General features: G+C 41.2%; 1 protein-coding gene across 1 annotated transcript; it reads left to right on the forward strand.

Annotated features, from left to right (window-relative positions):
• The first annotated feature begins 332 nt into the window (after positions 1–332).
• LOC100028379 (retinol dehydrogenase 12) lies at positions 333–15,672 on the forward strand. Its single transcript, XM_003339471.3, has 7 exons — positions 333–478; positions 2,207–2,325; positions 3,922–4,077; positions 4,853–4,957; positions 8,128–8,337; positions 11,762–11,951; positions 14,766–15,672. Exons 1-7 carry the CDS (start codon positions 411–413, stop codon positions 14,857–14,859), a joined length of 942 nt encoding a protein of 313 aa, XP_003339519.2. The 5' UTR covers positions 333–410; the 3' UTR covers positions 14,860–15,672.
• The last annotated feature ends 2,632 nt before the right edge of the window (positions 15,673–18,304 follow it).

Consider the following 18,304-nt stretch of genomic DNA (forward strand, 5'->3'; position numbering starts at 1 on the left):
TTAGCACAGTCCTTGACAGATAGTATTATATAAATAAACATTAACAATCTATTGCTGAAGTTTAAAAAAAGTTACCTTTTCCATACAGGTCATGGAGAGAGAGAGAAGAAAAAAAAAAGAGCCGTCATTTCCTAGGGATGTCAAACAACATGATGGGATGATTGAGCTACAAAGATGTTTCTCCAGTTTCTCCGCATTCCCTTCCCTAGAGGTTTGGACACTCCCATTCCCATTGCCAAAGTTAGGAACTAAACTACATTTCCCAGCAGGCTGTGCTCCCACAGCTCACAAATTTAAATCCGATTCTGAGTCCGGCTCAGATACAGTCAGCTGGGAGTAGCAAAGAGAGCTGAAGTCCTGCAGCAACTTGAGAGAAGAGGGAGTTACCGCGGCGGCAGCTAGGTGGAAAGATGATAGGCATCATGGTGGGGCTCACCTCCTTCGTGTCCTTCTTATACATGGCAGGTCCCTACATCAGGTCTGTGTTTATCCATTAACTCATTAAAAAACTTGACTTTGTCTCGAATCAGGGACTTCTGCTGAGAGGCAAAAGGGATGGAGACAGACTGGTGGGGGAATGAGTGGGGGCAAGAACAGGAAGGCAGGGATTCTGGATACTCCGCTCAAAGATGAGAAAGGAGGTCAAGCCAGATTGCCTAGTGCATCATGCAAGGGGCAGATGGGTGATTTTGAATTCTTTGGGGACTTGTTAGAAGCAGGAATGACTTTCGCAGAGCACCTGCTGTTGGAATCTAACTGTATGGATTATCCCTAATGCAGGCATGCTTCCTTGTCTTCTCTTGGGCATCCCTAACCCAAATAGCACTGTTGAATGACATGGATCATTATTGCTGAGGGATTCATTAACGAATACTCAGGAACACTCTGGGACAGAAATAAATGGACTCTTTTTTTCTTTTGAAATTCCCATGGTTCAACAGATCCAGTTTCTCCTTCTGTTTTGTGGTTTCTCTGTTGTGGTTAGAGTTTTGTAAATGTTAGGGGCTGCTTGTTCTGAAGAGAAAAACTGGGGGTGGTCAATAATTGAAAAGTTTAAAGAGAAGGCTCAACCACATTCCAATTTGAGGTCAAAGCATCCCTTTAAGGACCTTGTTACTTCATTTGAAGGGTGAATAGGCAGCAGTGAGCAATAGGGAGGAGCTCTGGGCTCAAGTCAGTCAACAAGCAAATGCTGGAATTATATTCCCCTGTAGTAGAATAATAGCAATGTACCTTAGATGGCTGGCTTCCTAGACTAACAGAGAAGTAGGGAGGTAACCAGAGCTGATATTCCTGTAGAGGATGGCCAAAGACTGACCCCGATTGCTCAGAACTTGTCCAGTGGTCCTGGGCACAATAGTTTACTCGGTTAAGGTTTGTTGTGTATTATATTCGGTGTCATATTTGTTATTTACAAGTTGTCAATAAGATATAGTACCTACTTTTTTTTTTAAAAGCTCACATTCCATGTTAAAATCAATACTGTGTATTGGTTCCAAGGCAGAAGAGCAGTAAGAGCTAGGCAATGGGGGTTAAGTGACTTGCCCAGGGTCATATAGCTAAGAAGTGTCTGAGGTCCGATTTGAACCCAGGTCTCTCCTTCTCTATAGCTGGCTCTCAATCCACTGAGCCATCTCACTGTCCCCCAAGACCTACTTCTAAAGAACCATTAAAACAAACACATAAATATTTCAGGGATGTTACAGAGGAATTCCTGTTCAAATGTCCTTTAGGGACTTTTCTACTCTGCTACCTCATGGACTTGTATATGAGCTTTTCATGGTCTCTGCTTCTAGTGAGGAAACTTCCATCTGATTTGGCCTAGATTTTTTTAAAAATACATTTTGTTTTTTAATATCAACTAGTATGAGCATTCAAATACAAAAACAATAATGAAGGGGAAAAGCACAAGCAAAACAAATCAAATAAAATCAGCTTAGCTCTTTGCCCAGTTGATCTTCTCTTGCTCATAGGCAAACGCCACCTTCCAGCAGGGAATTCCAACGGATTGCCTTGTTGAGACTAAATCAATTGACCTCAAGAATTAAGGTTAAGGAGCATGCTTTCCATGTCTTGCTAGGTGCATAGAAGAAAAATGGAAGAAGTCTACAGAGATGTCTGGTTGCAGTGAGCCATTTCTTATGCAAGTTACATAGGGATTGGGAAAGAAAGTTGGTTTTAATAACTTTTCTTCTTTTGTCAATAGGAAGTTCTTTGCTGGTGGCGTTTGTACATCAACTGTGCAGCTTCCTGGAAAGGTAGTTGTGGTCACTGGAGCCAATACGGGCATTGGGAAGGAGACTGCCAAAGACCTTGCTCGTAGAGGCAAGTCCTATTCTCCTAGGCTTTATTTTTTTTTCTTGTTACTGTCCCACACTTCTTCCTACTCAACCTGGCTTTGCTGTTACCTATTCCCATTTAACAGTCCTAGAAATGGAAACATGTGACTAGGAGTTTAAGAATATGTTTAATACGTTTTCTCATTTGTAAGATAAAGGGTTGGATTAGGTTAGGGATTCTCAACATTTTTTTGTTCCATAAGCCACATTTACCCAAGTCCCAAAATGTGCTGTGAATCCCCAGGGGGTAATTTAATATACTATTCATAATATTCTTTATAATTATTTACTATTTATGGCATCATTAAAGAATTTTTAGCTCAAATTCCATAGACCAAAAGTATCAAACCCAGGACATAAGTCACACTGTGGCCAGCATAGTGAATGAGACTATAATTGGGAAATGTAAATAAGAGATATTTAATGAAATAAATTAAAATATAATAGAACATAGATAATGTTAAATAATAATAGATAATGTAGTTTTCTAAGTCAATTTGAGGCTTTCAGTGATGTTTATATATTATTTAGTGGTTCTAATTTCTATTTAAGTCTGACATCTCTGCCTTAGATGTTGGTCGAAAACCCTTCCTAGCTGTGTGACCCTGGGTAAGTCACTCAATCCCAATTGCCTAGCCTTTATCACTATTCTGCCTTGGAACCAATGCAGAGTATTGATTCTAAGACAGAAGGTCAGAGTTTTAAAAAAAGAAAAGAAAACCTTTGAATGTTTGGAGAACATCTAAATGGGAACCACTGGTCCAGGTGATCTTTAAAGTCTCTTCTAGGAATAGAATTTCATTGATCTATTGTAATAATATAGATCTGGGGGCATCTAGGTGGCTCAGTGGATTGAGAGCCAGGTCTAGAGATAGGAGGTCCTAAGTTCAAATCAGGTCTCAGATATTTCCTAGCTGTGTGACCCTGGACAAATCACTTAACCGTCATTGCCTAAGCCCTTATTGCTCTTCTGTCTTAGAGCTAATATATACAATATTGATTTGTGAGGGAAAGAGACAGAGAGAGACAGAGAAAGAGAGAGAGAGAGATAGAGACAGAGAGAGACAGAGAGAGAGAGAACACAAGGGAGGAAAGGAGAGAAAAAAGAAAGAAGAAGGAAATAGAAAGGAAGAAAGAAAGAAAAAGAGGAAGGAAGGAAGGAAGGAAGGAAGAATTTAGATCTGGGAGGTTTAAATTAAGTGGGACCACTGATTGTTTTGTGACTTTCTATAAATCTTCACAATGTGACAGGAATGATTACTAATAAATCTACAAAGTTTTACTATCTTTTATCAGAAAAGTTGCAAGCATCCATTAAATCTGTGTGTTTCTCCTCTCCATTCTCATCAACCCAACATACAATGGAGTAAACACAGCCTGGCACCATGTTTATGTTAACAGTTCTGAGTGAAAAGATTACTGAAAAACTCTAAGATGGTAAAATCATCCCCATTATGCTGAAGTAGCCTACTTATCCCCTATGGGAGTACTCATCTTTGACCGCCTCCTTGTGAGCCACCTTCTAAAAGCATTTGTCTCCAGAGATGGAATTAACTGGTTCCTTTGTCTTTTCTCTGCCTAGGAGCCAGAGTATATATTGCCTGTAGGAATATACTAAAGGGAGAGTCGGCAGCCAGCGAGATCCGGGCTGCCACAAAGAACCAGCAGGTGTTCGTTCGTAAGCTGGACCTGTCTGACACCAAGTCCATCCGGGCCTTTGCTGAGGGCTTCCTGGCAGGTGACAAGGGAGCAGGGGAGTTAGGGCAGAAAGAATACAGCTTGTAAGAGTGGCTCCTCCACCCAGAACTCTTCCCTTTTCCATCCTAGACCCCACCCAACTGGTTCTGCTACTAGAACCTGCAGGACAGAGATACAGAGGAAGGGCAGGTCCACAAACTAAGGTGGGGCCCCTTATTTTCCTGTAGTTTCAGCTTAGAAACTGTGGGAATATGGGAAGTGCTAGGTTGCTCCTTGCCTGGGCTTGAACCATAACATCAAGGTGTGGTTCCAGCCTTGCAGAGTCCTCACATTGTCTTCCATTGTTTGACCGGCAGTGAGCCAATGGCGTTTTGTGGTGGTTGGCACACTCTAGGGTGGATCAGAGGGCACTACACTTTGGGATCGGGGAAGATGGATAACCAGCTTCAGAAAGGTCTATGAGCAAGATTTAAGGGAGGAACATAATCCTAGAGGAAGGGTCATTTTGTGGCAGTTATTGATGGGGAAAGTTATACTCAGTCAATGAGCACTTTTTCCTTCTTTCTTATTGTGTGATGCTGTGCTCCCATTAGATGGCAGGCTGCTTGGGGGGTGTCTTTCTTTTTTATTAATTGCATTCCTAGCACTAGCTGGTGCTTAATGTTGATTGGGCTGGATTGAATGGATCCTCTGAGTAACTGACATTGTGCAGTCACAAATAAACGCCCAGGGCAGATGCCCAGTTAGAACCGTGGCAGACTGATATCGGTTTCATCTTACTCATGGCTCATTCCACTTTTATTGTGCTTTGTCAGAGGAAAAGCAACTCCACATACTAATTAACAATGCAGGAGTGATGATGTGTCCCAACTCCAAGACAGCGGATGGTTTTGAGACCCACCTTGGAGTCAACCACCTAGGTAAGTGGTTTTCTTCTGGGGAATTCTAACTCATTCATGCCTTTCCCTTTCTCCAACTCACATCCAGAGAAATGAAGCCATTTATTTATTTAACCTCCCTTTGGCCCAGGCATACCTAGAGCTTGGAGGCAGCTGTGCCTGGTACTCCTAAACTGCACTCTGGACATACTAGGGCTTCCAAGATATTACCTTCTCCTGTACAGAAGATGCCAAGGGCTCAGAACCATGACATCCAGACACAGTATCTGGCAGGACTCTTGTTACTATCTGCAAATGCTAGGATTGGGCTATAGAAGGTTTGATCTCTGATGTGTACTCAGTTGAACACACAAGCTGGGAGCATTGCCAACTCTTCCACCCTCTGACAGATCAAAATTCATCCTACGGGAAAACCTGAACCCAGACAAATCACACCCATCTACATGTCAACACACCCACAAATGCTCGTACTTTCCACACATTGATATCATTCTCTAAATCATCCTCCATCCCTTTCATTTTCAAACTAGTATTCTGCTCACACTTGTGGTTCTCATTCAATAACTGTTCCATACTTAATACAAATGCTTGGGGGCACCTACCCAATGTGTCCATTCCACTATTAACTACCAGAGTTAGGAAAACACTGGGATTATTTGGGTAGCCCCAGTTTTAATATCTGGGAACCCTGAGCCCTTTATCAGCTCTTGGCTTAACCTTCTCTGTCCTCTAAATGGGAACACCCCTAACCCAGCTCTATGAATTCCTGATGGCTCTGTGGCAGGGAAAAGACCATAGGAATATGGTAGATGAAATCAAGGTCACAGTAAACTAGACAAGCTACTAGTAAGCAGATCAGTTAATGTAAGTTAGTGCCTATTTCTTGACCTTTCTCTAAGATGGGGTTTTTTCCCATATGAACTAGAACTTTTAGGAGTTATTGGAGCAAATAACATCAATCACAACTAGGTGGCTAGAGCTGGAGTCAAGAAGACTCTTCTTGAGTTCATATCACTAGTTGTGTGTTTCTGGCTGAGTCATTTAACCCTACTAGCCTCACTCAGTTTCTTCATCTGTCAAATGAACTGGAGAAGAAAATGGCAAACACTCCAGGATCTTTGCAAAAAAACCCCAACTAGGTATATGTTTGGGGCTTTTGATCTTATAAGATTATCCACTTACAAACATAAATAATATGGAAATTTAAAACAAAATGTAACCTTTAAAAAAAAAAAGAAGGAAAACCCCAAAAGGGGTCACCAAGAGTTAGACATGACTCAACAACAACAACAACAACAACAGCAACAGTGACAATAAGGGGTTTAGGTAGGATCTATTGAGTAAGGTCAGGTCCAAGGAGATGGAGGAGACTTGATAACACTGGCAGCACTCACAGGCTGAAAATCCAGGTGGGAAGAGAGGTCAAGGTTAATGAGCAGTGTGGGAGTTTTTGTAGAGTTTTGGATTTAGAGGGAGGGCCCTTTGGTTTAAATACAGGTCCTGCCACTTTTGTGGCCTTAGGCTAGTCCCCTAAACCCTCTGGGCTGGTTTCCTCCCCTGTAAAATGAGAAGGTTGAACTGATTGACCTCACAGATCACTTCCAATTCTCAATCTAGGGACCAGTCATCCAACAAGGCTTAATCTGCCTTCTGCCCTCTTTTCTCCTTCTTATCTATGGCTTGGGCCACATATATGGAATCATAGTTGGAAAAAGAGAAGCAAAAGCTGTTGGTGTTCTCTATTCTTTATCAGGCAGGAGTCGAAGTGCTGGAATTATCAAGAGATTATTACAGAGAGGGACAAGATAAATTAAAAAAAAAAAACAACTGCCTGGCCTTATCCTTGACTTTGGGGCAGCTGCTAGGATTGCAGTCAAGAACACTCCTCTTCCTGTGTTCAAATCTGGCCTTAGACACTTACTCTGGGAAAGTCAGTTAACTATGTTTGCCTCAGTTTCCCCATCTAAAAAAAAGAGCCAGAGAAGGAAACAGCAAACCATTTCAGTATCTTTGCCAAGAAAACCCCAAATGAGGTCATGAAGAGTCAGACATGGCTGAAACAACTGAACAGCAACCCATATCCTTTGAAAAAGGAAAAGATAGTAAAAATATTTAAAAGATTATAGTAAAAATTCCCTCATGTACACATTCTCTGAACTCATCCTTTAACAACAGGGCAGAGTAGAATGATATTTGAATAGCATTTTAAGGTTCTTACAATAGTCCTGTGAGATAGGTATTGAGAGTTATATATCCCCATTTTATAGATGAGGAAGCTTAGCCTTGGGTTACAGGGACTTCAACCAATAAATCAATACACAAACATTTACTAAGTATTTATTATTTGCCAGATAGGAGCCATTAATAGGGACTTGAGTAACAAGATAAAAGTGAAACATTTCCTGCCAGCAAGGGGGCTTATATTCTGTTGGAGAAAACAATATACATTTATATAATTATATACAAAATAGATATAAAGGCATCAGTAGCTGGGGTTGGGGTGAGAATCAATAATGTCTTCCTTTAGAATGGAAAGAGACTGGAGATTCTAAGAGGTGGAGGTGAGGAGGGAGGGCAAGACAGGCATAGAGGACATCCAGAGCAAAGGCACACATCCATAGGAGTTTTTACTTTATCCTAGAAGTAACAGGGAGCCATTGAAATTCAGTAAGTAAGGGAGTAATGTGGCCAGATTTTCTTGTTTAAGGAAAATCCCTTTGGCAACAGTGTGGAGGATGGGTAAGAGTGAGGAGAGACTTGACTCAGTGGTATGCTGGTAAATGTTTAACAAGCAGCTCTCCAGGAAAACAAAAACAAAACACAGGCACAAAATAAGTGTATCCATTTAAGTTTAATCTGCATTATTAACATTTTCCTCCTTCCTATCTAAAATCTAGATGATCATTCAAAACAACAAATCAAGCTATGATGTGTGGCATTGGCTAATCTGAAGTTTAAGTGCTCACAGAGAAAATTTAATCACTGATTCAAGTGGGCTCCAGCCCACTCTTAGACTTGAGTCAGGGATATTGTACAACTAATAAATGTCAGAGTCAGAATTCAAACCTGGTTCTGTCCCAGCACAATGTCCAGCAGAGCCAGTCAGTTCAGACCCTCATTTCCCATTCTTGGATAGTTGCTGTTATCGTCAAAGCTTTCTCCATCCTTCCAACCTTCTCTTCTCCTCACAGGCCACTTCCTTCTGACTCACCTGCTCTTGGAGAGGCTAAAAGAGTCAGCCCCATCCCGGGTGGTGAACGTATCTTCTGTGGGTCACCATTTGGGCCGCATTTTCTTCCAGGACCTGCAAGGGGAAAAGTACTATAACCGAAGCTATGCGTATTGCAACAGCAAGCTAGCCAATGTGCTTTTTACCCGGGAACTGGCTTATCGGCTGAAAGGTAAGCCTGCTGCTCGCCGGGGGCCTGATGGGTTCAAGTGTGAGAAAAGAACTATGGGAGTGACCAGGATTCTCTGCAACAGGCAGTCTTTGTGCCGATGAAGCCAAAGGTCTGCAGGCTGCCCTCCCCTCCCAGAACTACCCCCTTGGGTCACCCTGACTGTCCCCCACCCCAGAAAGGAAGGAAAAATGGCAAAAACCATTTCTTTGAGTTTGGGTTGAAGAGTGGGCATAGGTAGTTATTGCTATTACTACTACTACTTCTATTTCTACTACAACTACTACTACTTCTGTTGCTGCTACTACTACTATTACTTCTATTGCTACTACTACTTCTATTGCTACTACTACTTCTATTGCTATTACTACTACTATTACTACTACTACCATACTACTACAACTACTACTACTACTGCTACAACTACTATTACTTCTGTTGCTGCTACTACTACTGTTACTTCTATTGCTACTACTACTTCTATTGCTACTACTACTACTATTGCTATTACTACTACTACCATACTACTACAACTACTACTACTACTGCTACAACTACTATTACTTCTGTTGCTGCTACTACTACTGTTACTTCTATTGCTACTAATACTTCTATTGCTACTACTACTACTATTACTACTACTACCATACTACTACAACTACTACTACTACTGCTGCAACTACTATTACTTTTGTTGCTGCTACTACTATTACTTCTATTGCTACTACTACTACTATCACTACTACTACTATCACTACTACAACTACTTCTACTGCTACAACTACTACTACTACTTCAATTGCTGCTACTACTACTACTACTATAACTATTACTTCTATTGCTACTACTACTACTATTGCTATTACTACTACTATTACTACTACTACCATACTACTACAACAACTACTACTACTGCTACAACTACTATTACTTCTGTTGCTGCTACTACTACTGTTACTTCTATTGCTACTACTACTTCTATTGCTACTACTACTACTATTGCTATTACTACTACTACCATACTACTACAACTACTACTACTACTGCTACAACTACTATTACTTCTGTTGCTGCTACTACTACTGTTACTTCTATTGCTACTAATACTTCTATTGCTACTACTACTACTATTACTACTACTACAACTACTACTACTACTGCTGCAACTACTATTACTTTTGTTGCTGCTACTACTATTACTTCTATTGCTACTACTACTACTATCACTACTACTACTATCACTACTACAACTACTTCTACTGCTACAACTACTACTACTACTTCAATTGCTGCTACTACTACTACTACTATAACTATTACTTCTATTGCTGCTGCTGCTACTACTACTACTTCTATTGTTGCTACTACTACTACTATAACTACTGCTGCAACTACTACTACTACTTCTGTTGCTGCTTCTACTACTACCACTACTTCTATTGCTGCTGTTGCTACTACAACTACCACTAGTACTTCTATTGCTGCTGCTGCTGCTGCTACTACTACTACTGCAATAGCTGCTGCTATTACTACTACTTCTATTGCTACTACTACTGTAATTACTACCACTACAACTACTACTTCTACTACTGTCACTATGACTACTGCTGCTTCAACTACTACCACTACTAGTACTACTGCTGCTAATGATGCTGCTATTGCAACTACTACTATAACTACTTTTGCAACAACTATTACTACTACTACTACTACTACTACTACTACTGGCACTGCTACTACTACTACTACTACTACTGCTGCTGCTGCTGCTACTACTACCATTGTTACTACTATTACTGTTATTGCTATTGTCGCTGATTTAAAAAATTAACTCTTAAGTCACTGTTAGCCACTCTTAATAATTTAGTTTAATAGAGATATAGTAAAAGAGAGAATTGTAGGAAGGAAGTAGAAAGTATTGCCTAGCTAGATACCCTATAATTTCTGTCTGAAGAAGTCTAGCTCACAACCCAGCAAGGGCTCTCAAGTCCCGATCTCCACGTGGAGTCATGGTAGTCTCTTAAGCCAGGATTTCCTCTGGTGTCTTCAGCAAGGGTTCCACCAATGCAGCCTCCTCCAGGAAAGGCAGGCCTCTCTGAAGCCAATCTCTCCAGAAGCCAGGAAAGGAAGGCCAGTTACTCATCCAGCAAGCTGATGCAGGATCCAGGGAGAGTCTCCTCCTTCAGTTTGGCTCACCAATGCAGTCTCCAAAGACAAACTCCAAAGGAGAAGTTCAAAGAAGACCCTTGGACAGGAAGTTCAGGACTTTTTATAGTCCTTTTCCCACATTACTGCCTGTCCTTTCCCTACTTTATGGGAACCAATTGCAGTCTTTCAAGTTGCCTAGCACTGCCCAGGGGGTGCTCAGTGGCCTCTGGAGTTGTCCCCCACTCTAACAAGTGATTTGTGAACTCTCCTACTTAGTGACTGGTAAGGTACTAAGTAGGGGTACTTAAATTTTTGATTGATTAACTTAAAAATAGGCAAGGGGAGAGTTAATCCTATCTTCATACTATTACGACTCTTACTCTTACTTCTATTATTATTACTACTATTACTGCTACTACTATTGCCAGTACTAACACTACTCCTTCTATTACTACTATAATTACTACAAATAACCTGACATTTTGTACAGCAAAAAAGCTTGAATATTTGGAAAATACTTTATATATGTTATCTCACTGGACCCTCAAAACGGTTTTGTGTTGGGGCACTGCTGGTACAGTATTTCTATTTTCCATATGAGGACATGGGACTGAGATGTTGGGTGAATTCCTAGAGTCCTGGGGGTAGCTAGGCAGTGACCTCAGGACACCAATAGAAGACAGTTTTCGCTCTCAGAGAGGTTAAACTCTAATAGGGTAATGGGGTCAGGAGAGCTTTAATCCTGGGGGGGGGGTCCCTAAGGAAAAATATACTGGAGAACCAAAATCAAGTCCTGCCTTGGCTACTTAAAAACTCTGTGATCCTCCACAAGCCAATTAAACCCTGTGGGTTTTTGTTTCCTTATTTGTAAAGTGAAGGGTCCAGATAATAGTAATGTCCAACTATAAAATTCTAAGATTCTTTGAAGCTTGAGAAAATGTAGACTCTGACTTTCTGTGGGTCTCAGGGAAGGGGACAAGTGTTTATTAAGCTAGGAGTTTTACAAATATATCATTTGATGCTTACAATAACCCTGGAAAGTGAGTGTTATTATTATCTGCATTGGGAAAACTTAAGACAGAGGTTAAGTGATCTATGCAAGATCACACAACTAGTAAATTTCTGAAGCTGAATTTGAACTGAAGTTTACCTGACTCCACCTATAATTTGGTCTGGTGGAAGAGAGATTATTCCTCAATTTATAGTTGATTTTCTGTATGCTTCAGGCTCTTATGTGTTGAATCCTCCTCCAGTGTAATCTCTGTTCTTTGTACCTTAGGGACTGGTGTCACCACATACGCAGTACACCCGGGGTTGGTCCAGTCAGAATTGGTACGCCACTCATTCCTCATGTGTCTGCTGTGGCGTCTGCTTACCCCCATTATGAAGACAACCTCTCAAGGGGCTCAGACCAGCCTGCATTGTGCCTTGGCTGAGGGCATTGAGTCTCAGAGTGGCAGATATTTCAGGTGGGTACATGAAGGAAATGAAGGCTATAGACCAGTGATGATGAGCTTATGGCACAGGTGCCAAAGATGGCACACAGAGCGCTCTCTGTGGGCATGTGCCAACCTGCTCTCCTCATCAGTTCATTACTAGAAAGACAGAGGGACTTGGGTGGAGCTGCTCCCCTTTCCCTCTCCACTATGCCTTTCCACTCCTCTGCCAACAGTCCAAAGGGAGCACACAGGGGGTGAGGTGGGTATCTCACAGGTGGCAGAACTAGAGGGGAGCAGAGCACTTGGGCCACTCCATTCTACCTCTCTATACTCGCTGAGAACATTCCTCATTTCACCTCCCCCTCCCCCCAGCAGCCTAAAGGGAATAATTTTTCTGGCCCTGTGTGGGGTAAGGGGGGGCACAGCACTTGGTCTCAGGGATGGGGCCCAGCACTCCATCTCTAAAAGGTTCACCATCACTGCCGTAGAGACTTTGAGGGGAGGAGTGATGACTGACTCTTTGGCCCCCTGGGAAGAATCTTGGATTTAGTGTCAGAGGCCCTGGGTTCAGGTCTTAGCCACGTTCTGTTTGAGTGACCTGAGACAAGTCTTTTCTAGGTCTCATTTTTCTCATTAGTAAAATGAAGGGAGACTAGGTAACCTTAAAGGCTCCTTCTAGTACTAAATCCATGAAAAGGAAGGGAGGTATTGAGCCTATAGCTAAGGATATAGGTTGGGATTGGGACAACCACTACACGGTTAGTCCAGAAAAATTGGAGAATAATATAGAAATATATTTTGCATGATAATACATGTAGAACCTGGATTAAATTGCTTGTCAGCTCCAGGAAGGGGGAGGGAAGGAGAAAAGGAGACAATATGGATCATATAATTTCAGAAAACTTATGTGGAAATTTGTTATTAAGTAAGTAAATAAAATTTTAAAAATTGGAGGAAATTTTAAAAATGTGAACAGTTCCCAGAAAGAAGTTCTTTTATGTATACTCAGCCTTGTGGCTTGCCTGTGTGTGCCACTTAGCTAGGCGACACAGTGGATAGAGTGTCAGGCCTGGAGTCAAGAAGAACCGAGTTCAAATTTGCCTTCAGATGCTTACTAGTTGTGTGATTCTGGGCAAGCAGCTTAACCCTGTGTGCCTCAATTTCTTCATCTGTCAAATGAGTTGGAGAAGGAAATGGCAAACCACTCCAGCATCTTTGCCAAGAGACTCCGGACAAGTTGCTTAACCTTTTTTTGCCTCAGTTTCCTCATCTGTCAAAAGAGCTGGAAAAGGACATGGAAAATACTACTGGATCTTTGCCAAGAGACTCTGGGCAAGTCACTTAACCCTGTTTGTATAAAAAAAAGCTGAGCTTCCTTAATCAAGCCTCAGTCAATATTGTGACATATTGGAAAAAAAACTTTACCACTTTCATTCAGAAACTATCTTACCAAAAAAACAAAATAAAACCATGTCTGCCTCAGTTTCCTCATCTGTCAAAAGATCTGGAGAAGGAAATGGCAAACTACTCTAGCATGTTGCCAAGAGACCCTGGGCAAGTCACTTAATCCTGTGTGCCTCAATTTCTTCATCTGTTAAAAGAGCTAGAGAAGGAAATGGCTAGGATCTTTGCCATGAAAACCCCAAATGGGGTTATGAAAAATCAGACACAACTGAAATGACACAACAATAACAAAAAAATCTAGGAAGTAGAGACTTTTTAAAAAAGATGGTCTATAGCTACTTTTTGCCTCTAATGGCTCTTTTGTCCCTCAATTCTTGTCATAAATGGTGAGGAGCCAAATCTAGATAGTATGGATATGAGGAAGGGTTTGCTGTTGTTGATGTTCAGTCATTTCAGTAATGTCCAACTCTTTGTGACCCCATTTGAGGTTTTCTTGGCAGAGATCCTGGAGTGGTTTGTCGTTTTCTTTTCCAGCTCATTTGATAGATGAAGAAACTGAGGCAAACAGGATTAAGTGACTTGCTAGAGGCCACATAGCTAATAAGCGTGCGAGGCCAGATGTGAACTCAGAAAATTGAGTCTTCCTGACTCCCGGCCAGGCAGTATATCCACTGCACTACCTCATTGTCCCATAAGTAAAGGCAAGTATGTAGAAATTGAAAATTCTATAAATTCAAAGTTATACTAGAATTCCAATAACTTTCTCCTTCTTTAGGATGGGTAGGCTTGCTCACTTAACTAATAATGATTTTTTTAATGTGATATAAGGGCCAGTTTGTACTGCTAAAAGCATATGATGTAAAGTAATTCCAGATCTGCTTCATCCTTCCCTTTCCTTCTTGTGATCCTCTGTTAGTTTCTTTCCTGATTTGTTTAATCCCATCTAATACAAAGCACTGTTCAGTCACAGCAGCCTAAATCCAGGGTTAAAACCTTTTAAATGCTGGTTCTCCAAGTCCATAATCAGTGTTCTTTCTGTTCTTATTAATTAGCCTTGCTAAGAAAAGCACTGTCTGGGCTAACTAGGTGGCTCAGAGGAAAGAGAAACATTTTTTAAAATTAAAAAATAAAAATAAAAGAAAGAAAGAGCCAGGCCTGCAGATGAGAGATCCTGTGTTCAAATGTGGCCTCAGACACTTCCTAGCTGTGTGATCCTAACCAAGTCACTTAACCCCCCACTATCCAGCCCTTACCACTTAGATACAATACAAAGTATTAATTCTAAGATGGAAGGTAAAGGTTTAAGAAGGGGGGAAAAAGGCACCATCTATTAGGGAAGTAGAAAATAGAAATCTCACAGGACATTTGTCTGGGTTGGGTACACATACTTGACCTCCACATTTCTTTCTCATCCTCTAAAAATCTTCCTCTCTCATCCAGTGATTGCCGGAAAGCATGGGTGTCACCAAAGGGTCGTAACAACAAGACAGCCAGGCGCCTATGGGATGTCAGCTGTGAACTCCTGGGCATTTAATGGGAATCCCTGGTGGCAGAAGAGAAGCTGACTACACTCTTCATCTGGACTAACTGAGCCTAAACACCCAGGAACGATTCCCCAAAGGAGATGACACATCAGCAATGGAGGGATCCACCCCTGCTTGGGACCCATTTCACCTCCATAATCTGCCTGAGGACCTTCGTCCCTTTTGCCCCCTTGCTAGCTTGGCCCATTTGGATAGATAGCCACGTTTCCATAGCCTTCCTTCCAAAGTGTGATATTTATTGGGAAAAGATGGGGAGGATGTGAAAAATGGGGGATAATGGGAGGTTTGTAGCAGGGTATGGAAGAGTTGAGGGGAGAGAGGGAATATTGCTCTGTGAGGCAAAGGAGAAAACACAAACAAAAAGCATTCTTGGGTTAGGCCTAAAGGTCAGGCCAGATGTGACAAATGATGCACACTGAAGGGAAGACTACAGTGGTTTTCCCCGTCGTCATACCTAGTTCCAGCTTCATTTTAGAAGCAGTCTTTACTTTGGCTCAGACAAACTGAAAGGGGCCTAGAGTTGAACCTTTCAAACTAGCAGGAGACCATGGTAGATCCTTCCTTGCTTTAAAAAACCAATTCTCATTGTGGATGTTGGGGCATAGCTGGAAAATCTCCCTCAGGTCTGGACTCTCCTTTGGCTGCTTCCTTTGAGCCATCTTGAACTGCTACTCTAAAGATAGCCTTTCCAGAAACCTCTCTAGCGATGGGGAAGGTTTCCTTTTATAAAAATATTTTGATTGTTTGGGGTTTGTTTTTTCCCTACCCAAGTTTTGAAGATAATAAAGGACAAGGAGGTTCTACCTCTCTGCTTTTTTCTGTTTCTGTTTCTCACAATAAGATCATGGAGGGAAGCTGTTATGGCAAATTCAGGCTTTCTGACTTCAATTAAAATAGCCTCATAGATAACCTACACTCTTTCTTTGTATTTTTCCCATTAAATCAGTGATTTAGTTATCTATCTATATTTATTAATTAATAAAATAAGTAATAAAAATCTAAAAATTAAGTTAATACAATTACAATTGTATTATATAAATAAAAATAAACTAAATTTTATAAAATTATAAATTAATAAGGATTAATTTATCCATCTAGAGAGCCACAAAGCAGACATAGCACTTGCTCTGCTATTTGTAGTCTTGGGAGTTGACTGTGGACACTGGGAAGTGACTCTCATGGGGTTAATTAGCATGTTTCAGAGTCAAGATTTGAACCCCCTCCTTTTTCTCCTCCTCCTTCTCCTCTTCTTCTTCTTTTAATGAAACTTACTTTCTGTCTTAGAATCCTTACTAAGTATTGGTTCCAAGGCAGGAAAGTGGTAAGAATTAGGCAATGGAGGATTTGCCCTGGGTCACACAGCTGGGAAGAGTCTGAGTCCCAGATTTGACCCCAGGACCTCCTGTCTCCAAATCTGGTGCTCTATTCCCTGGAACACTTAACTGCATACCCCACAAACCTGTTCTTAGCACCACTGAGATCTAGCTCTCAGGAGATCTAGCAGATGTCTAGATCTATACTTGATATTCATTTTGCATAGTCTTGGGACATTTCATTGGGAACATTAAGATAGAGGGCTCCTCTGTAAATGAGGATCTCTAAAGTTCCTTCAAGTCCTAATAATGGATGATTCAGCATCTGATCCATGTTGGCCATGGCCTAAATCTCATAGTTGTTGCCCTCTGCCACAGATTTAGACCAGAGACTTCTGGTAGATAGGCACAGATGTTGGTAGGACAGTCAGACTCAGATGCTTCCCTGATCTAGGTTATCTAAACTTCTATGATGACTTGAGCTCAAGCTTGACCAGATCATGTCTTAGCTTCATGTTTCTATAGACAAGGCATGGCCTTGCAGCCTAAAAGGAGTTCTTCCTAGGCGGATCAGATGTGAGAACATAGAGACCACAAACTTCCAAATGACTGCCCTTCTAGGCCTTCATAATAAGCCAAATGGCACTAGTGTCTAATCTTTCAGCCAAATAAGAGAAGGAAACCAAATTGTCTTTTCTCTAGTCTGGACATCTTTTAGTACCATGACCTCTTTCATGAAAGTGATTTAGTTCCTCTGCATTGTGAGGTTTTAAGGACTTTTGGTGCTAAAAGAGAAGATGAAGGACATTTTCAATAAGAAGGTGGGGAGTGATTTATCAGGATGATATGACTTTGCTCAGATATGACTTGCTCAGAGGGCAGCTAAGTGGCTTGGTGCATAGAAAGATCTGGATTCAAATCTGACCTCTGACACTTCCTAACTATGTGATCCTGGATGAATTACTTAAACCCCATTGCCTAGTCCTTTACTACTCTTCTGCTTTGTGTATGATTGAAAAATCTGTTACCCTAAAAAAAGAACTACATATCCCAAGAGCCCACTGACTTCCTGTCATTACATACTTCCTGTAGACAGAGGATAAAGGGTGTGTGCTTTGGAGGCTTCCTCCTCTCTCTGATGTGGAATCAGCATTGATGGTGGTGAGTAGGGATGGCTAAAAATGGCTAACCAGCCATGGGCACATGGTCTTATTTTGTGTCTTCTTTATTCCTTGATTTCTAATGATCATTAATAAATCCCTTAAATATAACATTTTCATTATTGAGATTTAATTTTAACTTTTATATTTGGAACCAACACACAGAATTGATTATAAGATGGATGGTAAGGATTAAAAAAAAAGAAAAACTACAAGATATTCAGATGAAGGGACCTCTGAGCTAGGATGGGTATGCTTGGGACACAGGTGTGTAGGGATAAGGGAAGACAGGAAAAAGGGAGAAGGGCCAAGCTGGTGAGAAGAGCTCATGACCAAAGCATGGGCAGACCTGGATGGAAGATATCAAGAGTGCTATAATCTAAAGGTTTGAGATTAGGGTAGAACCTGGGAATAAAGTCTAAAAGTAGAGAGAGCACAGAGAAAACATAAAGAGTATCCTCAGGAATGGTTCCAAAGAGATACTATTTGATGGCCTCTAAGTTTCCTTGATTCTCTGAAGTTATATCATGAGGCAGGTGGTTTTTCAGGGAAATAAAAATTTCCAGAAGCCAATATCATATGTGACTGGAATCCAAACAGAAAAGGACTTTAGATCAAAAGGCAACTAACTACTGGCAAATGTTTGTCCTAGGGCTCCTGAAGATGAATGCCAAATCTACCAGTGATAGGATAGGATGCTCAATTCTATATCAACATCTAGCTCCACCCTCTAGAAAACTAACATGGTCAGTAATTGCAATTTCTATATTGCAGTGGCTCCCATACTGCCCATCTGCTCCCCTGTTTTCTTCTGGAAAAGACTCAACTTGGAATTAAATTATATTGTTCCTGCAGATTTGTGGCAAGGCTTGATTAAGGCACAGCCTATTCTGTCAGAATGATGCTTGGGTGGGAGAGTAGAGGTTGTCTTCTTCCCACAAGATAGAGTGCCAGCCTTCAGC

Source organism: Monodelphis domestica, chromosome 1 (assembly GCF_027887165.1).
Source record: "Monodelphis domestica isolate mMonDom1 chromosome 1, mMonDom1.pri, whole genome shotgun sequence".
NCBI lineage: Eukaryota > Metazoa > Chordata > Mammalia > Didelphimorphia > Didelphidae > Monodelphis > Monodelphis domestica.

Excerpts from the sequence above, each read along its gene's own strand:
- LOC100028379 (XM_003339471.3), top strand. The coding sequence starts at position 411 with ATGATAGGCATCATGGTGGGGCTCACCTCCTTCGTGTCCTTCTTATAC. Across the intron at positions 2,326-3,921 it reads CAAAGACCTTGCTCGTAGAG|GAGCCAGAGTATATATTGCC; the intron begins GCAAGTCCTATT and ends TTCTCTGCCTAG. Across the intron at positions 4,078-4,852 it reads TGCTGAGGGCTTCCTGGCAG|AGGAAAAGCAACTCCACATA; the intron begins GTGACAAGGGAG and ends GTGCTTTGTCAG.